At 48.4% G+C, this 11,530-nt stretch overlaps 1 protein-coding gene across 1 annotated transcript; it reads left to right on the forward strand.

Moving 5' to 3' along the window:
• Nucleotides 1-7,475: 7,475 nt before the first annotated feature.
• Nucleotides 7,476-11,287, forward strand: SLITRK2 (SLIT and NTRK like family member 2). The gene has a single exon (XM_084813315.1). The coding sequence runs from the start codon at nt 7,547-7,549 to the stop codon at nt 10,118-10,120; it is 2,574 nt and encodes an 857-aa protein (XP_084669441.1). The 5' UTR covers nt 7,476-7,546; the 3' UTR covers nt 10,121-11,287.
• The last annotated feature ends 243 nt before the right edge of the window (nt 11,288-11,530 follow it).

Here is an 11,530-nt window from a genome sequence, read left to right on the forward strand (position 1 = left end):
GCGGGTCTCCTGGCCGGCTGTGGCTGGGCGCAGCGTATGCAAATGGCGGTGGCTACAGCGGCCGCCATTTGCGTTCGCTATTTTTAGCTGTTTTAGCCTATGCAAATATTTACGTAGGATAGAATGGCGAAAAATAGCGAATGCAAATTGTGGCCGCCGTAGCTGCCGCCATTTGCATACGCAGTTTTTTTTTACTTAGCTGTGATAGGCTACGTAAATATTTATGTAGCCTATCACAGTTAAGTACAGGGATGCAAATAAAAGTCAAAAAACCTGCCTCAATGCCCAACAGTTGGAAACTGAAATTGAATGCCCCATTCTTGAAAATCAAGGTGTGTGTGGGGGAGAGTACTCTTGTCTACTTGATACTGGCACCAGTTGTTTTTTATGTTAAATGCCAAGGAATGTCCCCTCTCAGGATGCCGAGAGCAAGTGGTGGGAATTAGTAAAGAAGTCATGCTGTTTGTAGGGCCCTTTAAAACAGACCATGCTTTTATACTAATGGATTATAGTCCTGTAAATGTATTAAGAAGAGATTTGTTAAGAAAATTTTGAGCTGAAATTAAATGTGATCCTGATAACTTGTGGGTTTCGCTGTCATCCACTCATTTGATGGCTCTTACGTGCGCTGAAATTGTTATGATAAAAATGAGACTTTTATATAGTCAAAGTAAGTGTAAATTTTTGCTAAAAATCATCGGTGAGGAGCAAGTAGACAGAAAGTGTAGAGGGCACCAGGTTGGGAAAAGATGGAGTAGAGGCTTGTAGAAAACCAGAGTGCAATAGAAATGTTGCAAAGCATAGCGAAGTAATGAAGGTCAAGCGAGAGTTGCACAGGGAGTGAGAGAAGTTGCTTTGTGTGGGGAACTGATAACCACAAATCGTTTATGGGTCAGGATGTACCCCAAACTGGAAGGTTCAAATTAGTGAGTTGCTTGGGAATGTGTGCTTTGTGCCATTGATAGAAGAAGTGCATACTGAATTGCTCCTTTTGTTTATTCTGTTGCTAGATAAGTTTAATCTCTGAGTAAGTGCAGATGTATTTCTGTCTATGCTGTTGCAACCCCTTATGAATGCTTTGAATCACATGGCCTTTCTGCTCAAGTAGCTGAGCTCATTGCTCCAAAGTCAAAAACTGTTGGTATCTATAGGCATGGCAGAGAATTCCGCCATGGATCTTGGTGAGGCCGAATGCCAGCACATTCGGCCCCCTGACACTTGTGGCAGAACGAAGCCCCCCCGCCCCTGACCCGCAAAATGGGCCCGGAATGGAGCACCTACCTGCTGCCATCCGCGCTGCATTGCGAATGGTGGCTGCGTCTGCAGCCACCATTCGCTTCTTCCATATAGCCGTGATAGGCTACATAAATACTTGCGTAGCCTAGCACAGCTAATGCAAGGATGCCATTTGTGTCCCTGCGGAAGCCATGATATTATTACGGCAAATACTATTACGTATTTACATGATACTATTACGGCAAAACTAAGGCAAATGGCAGCGGCTAGGGCATCCTTTCTGTGACAACCTTTCAAATACTTGAAGAGCGCTATCATATCTCCCCTCAGTCTTCTCTTCTCAAGGCTAAACATGTCTTCTTGGTCATCCCAGAATGCAGGACATGGAATAATGGGCTTAAGTTGCAGGAAGCCAGATTCCAGCTGGACATCAGGAAAAACTTTCTGACTGTTTGAGCAATACGACAATGGAACCAACTACCTAGGGAGGTGGTGGGCTCTCCCACACTGGAGGCATTCAAGATAAGGCTGGACACCCATCTGTCGGGGATGCTCTGACTTGGATTCCTGCACTGAGCAGGGGGTTGGACTCGATGGCCTTGTAGGCCCCTTCCAACCCTACTATCCTCTGATTCTATGATTCTAAGTGCTACTAGTCACTCCAACCGCTGTCAAAGTAGGATCCATCACACCCCCGATGCAAGCGTGCCATTCTACCAGATGACAACAAGGTAGCCAAAACCTCCACCTTCCCTGGGCCAGAGGAGCTGAAACAGAGACAGCCCTGCTAAGTCAGGGCCAGAAGAAGCTGACATCACAAGATCAAGCCGCACTTCCCCTGACCAGGAAACAGGGGGACTTGAAGCAGGCGACAACGGACTTTGCCGGAACGGAGCTAAGCCACCTGACCGTGACATAGGTGTTCCAGAAGCAGACAAAAGGTGTGCCGCATAATGGCAGGCAACACACCTAGATGGACTCATCCAGAGAGCTTCGGCTATTGGGCGGTATAGAAATTAAATAAATTAATAAATAAACAAACAAACAAATAAACTCAAGTTGAAATTACAGTGCTTGTCCTAAGCATGTTTCTTTACTGTATCCCAACAATTCTAGTTAGAGAATCTAGCTAGAGAAACTCCCATCACCCCAGCTGAGGATAATGGGAACTGTAGTCCAGGACATCTGGAGAGTTCCAGGTTGGGAAGGCTGGGCTAGAGAACTATGGACTGACAAGGAGAAGTGGGGAAAGGGAAAGGAGAAGGGGGCGATGGCACAACGCTCAACATCTAAGAGACACAAATATGTGATAGAGCGCCTCTCCCAGCATGAACCTACCCATGCACTATGGTCCTAGGGCATGGTCTGAAGGTACGTGACATGAGGCAACCACCTTGCTAAAGCTAAGCAGGTCTAGGTGGTCCATGCTTGGAGGGAGACCACCTGGGAACCACATGTAGCCACCTTGAGTTCTATGATGGAAGCAAGGTGGGATATAAATGCAACAAACAAACAAACAAATAAATAATCATCTAAGAACCCTCCTCCAAGTGCTGTCTTGCTCTAAACTGAGACCTGGCTCTTTGCTAAGCACAGATGGACTACAATTGAGTAATCAATCTAGCAAGCAAATGGTCAAGCCCAGTTTTACCGGACACATAGGTGTTGTTGTTGTTGTTGTTGTTTCCCCCAGAGTGAGATCTGAGATGCAGCCAGGGTCAAAAGCCAGGAGATCAATCAAGTAAAAATAATAAAAACATAGTCCGAAAGCAGAGTTGGGAAGATGTCCACAGGTCACTAACATGGAGGTCCAAACACATGGCAAGGACAGAGAGAAAACAGGATATAGAGACTATAGCTGAAGTTCAGACATTATTTCCAGCAGCTCTCAAGTTTCAAGGGAGAGCTGATATATCTAGAGCTACCAGAGACCCACTCACAGCTCAGCTGTATCATTTTTGAGGCTTGTCAGATGCTGTCCTCTGAAGATTACTCCAGTGGCAGCATGATACCTGGGACCATGACTGGTGTCTCCTCTGAGGGAGGCACAGAAGGTGGCATCAAGGGAGAGGACCTTCTCAGTGGCAGCCCCCCCCCCAATTATGAACTCCCCAGTGAGACCCGCCTGGCACCAACATTATTTCCTTTTTGGCAGCGGGTTAAGACCTTCCTGTACTCTCAGGCATTAGGTAGCATATGAAAAGGTTTTTAATCAAGATGTGGCATTTCTTATTGCTTCTTGTTAAAATCGTTCAGATAACGTGTGTGTGTGCATGCATGTGCACACACTGTCTGTTTATATGTTTGTATGCAAGCTGTGCTTATATTATGTACAGTCTTGTATTTTTAAGGTTTTTAATCTGTGTAAAACCACCTAGAGAGTTTTGGCTTAGTATTGGGTGGTATACAAATCTAATAAATGGAATGGAATTAAATGAAAATGAAATTGAAATCAGAGTATATCAATCATATGGAAGGGCAGCAGATTTTCAGGGCAGACCAAAGAAAGGACTTCTCCATGCAATGCAGAATGTTGTTTTGTTTGTTTTTTACATCCAAGATATGTCAAGGACTCAGAGGGCATTAAAGGGGGAGTATACAATTCCATGGAAGAGATGTCTAAATGGAACCTCCATGTTCAGTGGCAATATACCAGTGCATACCAGTTGCTGCAGTGGAGTTATTTTGCCTCGGAGCTGGGCTTGTGGGCTTGTGGACTTCGAGGGGACTCCAGTGGGAAGCGGGGGGAGGGGTGTTGAAAGGGTATTAGATAAATCCATGGAAGGTAAGGCTCCTAGTCATGATGGCTATTCATTGCCATCAGGATCCGCTGTATGCCTCCAAATACCAGATGCTGAGAGGTGCAACCCAGCTCAACAGGGGCTGGTGGCTTCGATTTCGGTGGGGCTGTGAGCCCATTCTGGGTTTCAGCCAGAACCAGCCACAACTTTAAAAGAGCTGTCCAAGGTGCTGAACCACATCACCCCCCCCCCCCAAATAGGATCAGCAACTTGGAGAGCTCCTTTAGAATTCTGGCTGGTTCTGACCGGAAATGCACCGCCCCACTGAAATTGGCGGTGCCAGCCTCCACTGACGCATGGAGTGGGCATGTGGGCTTCCCAGGCGCATCTCCCAGCTACTGTGGGCAGCAGATCGCTGGACTAGAGGCTCCGTTGGGCCGATCCACCCTCAGGGTGCTTCCTGACGCTCTTAAAAGAGTCCTGTCAGCCCAGCAGAAGCTGTACTTGGCTTTTTCCGTGTTGGAGGGACCAGGGCCACGATGAGTCACTTAACCTGAACTTGGAGGGATAATACGGACCTGAGCGAGGTGGGGGGGGGCATCTCTGGGAGGGAGGGAGGTCGCGCTGCCTTCTCCTTGTCTCCTCCCTCTACTTTCCCATCTTCTCCCTCCTTCCCCCCGCAAGCCATGCGGGTGGCCAACTCACCCAGAGATGTCCGTGTATGATATCTCCAGCAAAAGCCTGCTCTTAACCCATCCCTCGAGCGTGTTTTGTCTACATCCGTGGCTACTGACGGGTGCGTGTGTGTGTGTGTGTGATTTGGACTTCACCCCCCTCGCGCTCAGGATGCCTAAACTGTTCCTATTACTTTTCACTACTTTTTTTTGGGGGGGGGCGGTGTTTTTGACCATGAGTGACGATGCCCTTGGGAGCTCGGACGCGCGCCGCTGTGGCAGCCCCAAAAGCCACTCGAGAAAGGAACGGGGGGGGGGAGGGAGGGAGAGAGAGGGGGGGTGCCTTTTTTTAAAAAGAGTCTCCTCCCCGTGTTCCCCCAGCTGCCCCAGCAACACCATCCCCCCGCGTGACGTCACCCGCAGCTCGGTCCACGAAGCGCCTGCCAAGAGGCTGCCCGCTCAAAGCGCTCCGGCGGCCGTCGGAGCAGGAGCGGGAGCGGTGAGGCGCGCGTCTTTGGCCCACGCCTCCCCCCCACCCACTTTACACACGCACGCGCGCGCGCACACACACACTCACACCCAGCCGAGCCGAGCCAAGCCGCCGCCGCCGCCTGTGAGCTTCGCAAAAGGTCCCGCCGAGCATCTCCGCGGAGAGGCGCGGGCCGGCCAGGCAGCGCTGAGCGTTAGTGGTCCTCCGCTCCCTTCGCGAGGCGGCCCCTCTCCTGGCCAGAAGCAGCAGCGGCGGCGGCGGCGGCGGCGGCGGCGGCTGATGATGGTGACCTCGTGGGGCAGGCTGAGCGCAGAGGCGAAGGAGGGCACTCCCCGCTCCTCCTGATGAGTGAGTACCGCAGTCCCTTCCTCTCCTGACAGCGTGCTTGCCTCCTTCAACCTCCCCCCCGCCCCCCCCCGCCGCCCACCTCCACGGCCCCCGTGCCCGTCATCCCAAGCAGCTAGAATTGGATACCGTTTCTGACCTTGCCAACTGGGGGAGAAGGACAAGGGATTTGAAAGGGGGGGGCATGCATTTCAGCTGAGGAGGGTCTCAAGGCGGGCTTTGATCTCTCCCCCCCCACACACACACATACACACGCACGCACACGCTGGCTTTCTCTGCCAGGGTAAGGCAGGGTTAATATGGAGGAAGTGTGGGGCTCAGGAGAGTTCAGGAGAGCGAAGGCTTTGGGGCGGGGGACACGCACGGGGGGTGGGTTTGAATGGTTTATGGGGGGGGGTGTTGATCCCGCCAGATTTCCTCCCCATCCCCAAGTGGTACAAGGGTGGTTGAATTGTGTAGAAAGTACAGAGAGTTGAGAACAAAAGGTTAGGGGAGCAGAGTACCCAAATGTCTATTTTATTTTTATTTATTTTTTTGTATGAGGGGGTCAGAATTCGTAGATGTCTCTTTTGAGAGAAGGGGAAGAGAAGTGAAATTCTAGTTGCTTTGGCTCTTTCTCCTTCCCTCCCCCCTCCCCGCCCCCACCTCTCAACTATCACCACGGAGAGATGCAGAAATAATGACTGGATGGGTTTAGAAAGTATTGCGTGAAAGATCCTGGAAGTCCTGTAAATCAAGGGATTTACAGTGCCAAGATATCAAAAACTTGATGTGCAGGTCTGGTGTGTGTGTGTGTTGGGGGGGGGGGGGCTTTAGTTCTTTTGTACGCTCCCATCCAATATCCGGCATTGGAAGGTTGAACTTGAATCATATTCGGGTGAACAAGGTAGGGTGGAAGAGAGTCCCAGGACAAGAGACCTGATTCTGCAGGTTTCTTATATATATATATATATATATATGAGGTAGTGGGCATTCATTCCATTATACACATGTTATCTCTCCACCTATCCTCCTGGATGAAATAAGAAATGAATGAATTTTACAGGAAGGAGAAGCAGGAAAAAAAAGGACAGAGGAAGAGAAAGGAGTCTTTTCTCTGATCCAGTTTTTCCAGCTTTTCTGCCCAATGACAGTATCCAATGGAGGCGTTGGTTACAGCTCTTGATTACTTGATGGGATCAGTGGTGAGCGACTGGGGTGGAAATTGTAGAGCTGAGCCGGTCATAGCAGTGAGAGCCTTTTGATTACTGTGGAAATGTGGGAGGTGGGGAAAAGACCGTTGATTGGGGCAAAGCTGGTGGCGGTGGGGGGAGGGAAGATGGCACTCCTGCCTCACACAAAAGGGGCCTGGATAGGTTGGTTATAGGGTTCCCACGGCAAGGGAGTGCATGAATGGGGCAGGGGAGAGGAGATGGGGGAGAGGAACTCCAGAGGTGGGCATGTCAAGAGAATCGCTTTAGTCATAATGCAAGAGGCAGAGGGAGGAAGAACTCAGGGATTCTAGAGTTAAGTAGGGCATGGGCTCTTAGCGAGCTGATGCTTCCCACATCTCCCCCCCTCCCCATTCCCAGGAATTCAGGGCTGGCGGTGAGGAGGGTGGAGCTCGCAGTGAATAAGTTGGTTAAGAGAGCTTGGAGAAGAGGGAGAGCTGTATAAGACGCCAAGGTGCAAGGGGGAAATAGGGAATGGAAGAGGAGACGTGAAAGGTGAGAAGGGATTAATCTATACATAGCAGTTATACTGTCATCGTACCGTTATCATAACTGTTGGTGCCCACTGGTGTCGTGTACCAATAGTTACGATAGTGGTATGTTAATGTATAAGTGCTATGTGTAGATTCAGCCAAGGTCTTTGGCTGGGTGAGGAGGCTCTGGAATCCATAATAAGGGGGAGCTGTGAGGAACTTGGCACAGAACTATAGCACTGCTCCCCTGCTGGGGGCCACCTCCCCAGCCGGGCAATTATGGATTTCTTTTCTTAACAGGGGTTCTGCTTTCTCCCTTCTTGCCTCCCTCAAGGTTTGACTGTAGGTGCCAAAGTGGGCTTGACGGCACACAAAGATGCTGAAGGGTGTTTGGCTGCTCAGTGTGTTCACAGTGGCTGGGATCTCACTGACAGAGAGCCGCAAACCTGCCAAAGACATTTGCAGCAAGAGCCGCTGCCCTTGCGAGGAGAAGGAGAACGTGCTGAATATAAATTGCGAAAACAAGGGATTTACCACCGTCAGCCTCCTGTTGCCTCCACCATCCAAAATCTATCAGCTCTTCCTCAACAGTAATGCCTTCACCCGCCTCTACCCCAATGAGTTTGTCAACTACTCCAATGCTGTGACCCTGCACCTGGGCAACAACGACATGCAAGAGATTCGAACTGGGGCCTTTGTAGGCCTTCGGACCCTAAAGAGACTACACCTCAATAACAACAAGTTAGAAATCTTACGGGAGGACACTTTCCTAGGTTTGGAGAGCCTGGAATACCTGCAGGCTGACTATAACTACATCAGTGCTATTGAAGCTGGGGCTTTCAGCAAGCTCAACAAACTGAAAGTGTTGATCCTCAACGACAACCTGCTGCTGTCGCTGCCTAGCAATGTGTTCCGTTTTGTTCTGCTCACTCACCTGGACCTCAGAGGGAACCGGCTGAAGATGATGCCTTTTGCTGGTGTCCTGGAGCACATTGGAGGCATCATGGAGATCCAACTGGAGGAGAATCCATGGAATTGTACCTGTGACCTCCTGCCTCTCAAAGCTTGGCTGGACACCATCACCGTCTTTGTTGGGGAGATTGTGTGCGAGACCCCTTTCAGGCTGCACGGCAAAGATGTCACCCAACTCACGAGGCAGGATCTCTGCCCTCGGAAAAGTGCAGGTGACACTAACCAGAGAGAGAAGCACCCTTCCCACTCTGACACGCACATCCAGAGGTTTCCTCCAACAGCTAACTCTGCCATTGGTGCTACTCGGGCTCCGAAAGCCAGCCGCCCACCCAAAACAAGGAACCGCCCAACCCCACGAGTCACAGTGTCTAAAGACAGGCAGATTTTTGGGCCAATCATGGTGTACCAGACCAAGTCTCCCGTGCCACTCACTTGCCCAACTGGCTGTGTCTGCACTTCTCAAAGTTCTGACAATGGGTTGAATGTCAACTGTCAAGAGAAAAAAATTGGCAACATCTCTGATCTACACCCTAAGCCCACCAGTCCAAAGAAACTCTATCTGACAAGCAATTACTTGCAAACAGTCTACAAAACAGATCTCTTGGAATACAGCTCCTTGGATTTGTTGCATTTGGGAAACAACAGGATTGCAGTGATCCAAGAAGGTGCCTTCTCTAACCTCACCAGTTTACGCCGACTCTATCTCAATGGCAATTACCTTGAGATCCTGTACCCTTCCATGTTCGAAGGGCTGCACAGCTTGCAGTACCTCTATTTAGAGTATAATGTGATTAAGGATATCCTGCCACATACCTTTGATGCACTGGGTAACCTTCACCTGTTATTTCTGAACAACAACCTACTGAGGTCCCTGCCTGACAATGTGTTTGGGGGCACCACCCTGACGAGACTCAACCTGAGGAACAACCATTTCTCATACTTGCCTGTGCGAGGGGTCCTTGAGCAACTTTCGGCTCTAATTCAGATTGATCTCCAAGAAAACCCTTGGGATTGTACTTGTGACATCATGGGGCTGAGGAACTGGATAGAACGAGTGACGGAGCAAAACAACCAGCAGTCAGGGGCCCCTGTTGTTATAAATGAAGTGATCTGTGATTCTCCAGCCAAGCATGCTGGAGAACATCTCAAGACCCTGAGCAAAGAGGCCATCTGCCCAGAGAATCCCAACCAGTTAGATTCTTCTTTCTTGTCACCAAAGTTGAACACGGATGTCCCACAAACCTTCAGTATCTTTCCCAGCTCCTATCCAGAAATACGCACTGAAGTCCCTCTCTCTGTCTTAATTTTGGGCCTTCTGGTTGTGTTTATTTTGTCTGTCTGTTTTGGGGCTGGTCTGTTTGTCTTTGTTCTCAAACGCCGCAAGGGCATGCCAAGCGTGCCCAGCAGTGCCAACAACCTCGACGTAAGTTCGTTCCAGTTGCAGTATGGGTGCTACAACAGCGATACACCTGATAAAGCTGAAGGGCATGTGTATAATTACATCCCACCTCCTGTTGGCCAGATGTGCCAGAATCCCATCTACATGCAGAAAGAAGGTGACCCTGTGGCTTACTATAGGAATCTCCATGAGTATAGCTATAGTAATCTTGAGCCGAAGAAGGATGAATCGGCTAGTCTAGCATTTACAATTACTGCAGCAGAAATGCTGGAGAAGCAGGCCTTTCCAAGAGAGCCAGAACTGCTGTATCAAAACATTGTGGAGAGGGTCAAGGAACTGCCCAGTGGAAGCCTTGTCCATTATAACTTTTGCACCCTTCCCAAAAGGCAGTTCACCCCTTCCTACGAGTCGAGGCGACAAAACCAGGACAGGATAAATAAAACGGTTTTGTATGGGACTCCGCGGAAATATTTTACAGAACAATCCAAACCTGAGCTTCCTTTACTGCAAGGAAAACTACAGACTGAACCAGACTACCTCGAAGTTCTGGAAAAACAAACTGCCATTAGTCAGCTGTGAAATGGGGGGGGGAGTGGGGAGGTCTGGGGCGGGGAGGAATTCATTAACTGTGGGAGGAGACAAATCTTTAAAAAATAACTAACCCAATTCCAAACTTGACACACCAATGTGATTTGTCATATCCTCGAGAGTTTCCACATTTTAAATTCTCGAATAATCCTTATACAACGCCAGGGCTACGATGGGTGCTTTTTGCTATGTTCCCTTTTAAGTTATTCCTTGCATTCCCACCCCCCTCCCAGCCCTTTAGGAACACGGGCTGAATGAATGTTTCTACAAGAGATTTTGTCTACATTTATTTCTAGGGGGCATAGGGCAGTGGAAGGATGTTAGGAAAAAAGGTTTCCCCCCTCCCCTGCTGCCACACACACACACACACACATCTGAAAGGTAAAAATAATGTATTAAATAGATGGTCTCCAAATATTCTCTCTCCCCATCTTTAGATTAGAACATTTCTTCCCCGCCCCCCCTCCAGCCCACTCCTTTCTTTTTTTGTAAATAATAATGTCAGTACAGCTCTTTCAATTACCAAGTACAGCCACTGGGTGTCACCTTTGTGTGTGTGTGTGTGTGTGTGTGTGTGTGTGTGTTAAAGTGCCTTTGCACTTTAAGTACGTTATTACTTAATTGTTGCGCTTAGCTTTGATAAATTTGAATCTATTTTAATGTATTGTATTTTTGAAATTAAAAACAAAACAACATGTAAAATAGACCTACATGTCGGCTGCATTCAACCGAAAGGGGCTGTTGCTTCTCTGACAGCAAAATCGGCCCATCTCTAAGTGAGGCTAGTTTTAAGATTTTTTATAGACTGAATTGTAAATTCGCCCTTTACCTGTGCCAGTCTCATCTCTCTCTGTCTCTCTCTCTCTCTTTCTCTGTCTCTCTCTGGCCTTGTTTTACATGAAACTTTGAAATCGACTAAGAATTTAGCAATGGATTGGGGTACTTGGCTGCCTCAGTTGGGAGTGATAGTTCATTAATAAAAAAGTAATTTAACATCGAAGCCAAGCAGCTTGCTCAAGAGATGTCCCATCATTATCTTCCAGGTCCTAACACCATCGCAATGTTCAGCCTTTTTTTTTCCCCCCCAGGTTATTTGCTTAATTAAGAGAACATTACTTTACCTGTATTTTTTTCTGCATTAAAGTTAGATATTTTTATACATTTAATGACAAGAGCTTACATTTCTAATGATGGGGGATAAAAATGAAATGGATTCTCTTACTTTCAGGTGTAATATGTTGTTTATGGTAAACATGTCTCCCACTGGGATCACCCTGAATAAGGAAAGGTGCTTGTTTAACATTAAGCAACCATGCAAAAGATTGTCAGAGGCTGGATTCGAACCTACAACCTTTTCAGAAAACCTATATAAGGTCTTGTATTTTCTGTTACATTTGGCCA

This window comes from Heloderma suspectum, chromosome 9 (genome assembly GCF_057233095.1).
Source record: "Heloderma suspectum isolate Gila_16-S chromosome 9, 16-S_ref, whole genome shotgun sequence".
Lineage (NCBI taxonomy): Eukaryota > Metazoa > Chordata > Lepidosauria > Squamata > Helodermatidae > Heloderma > Heloderma suspectum.

Coding starts and splice junctions, on each gene's coding strand:
- SLITRK2 (XM_084813315.1), top strand. CDS start 7,547: ATGCTGAAGGGTGTTTGGCTGCTCAGTGTGTTCACAGTGGCTGGGATC.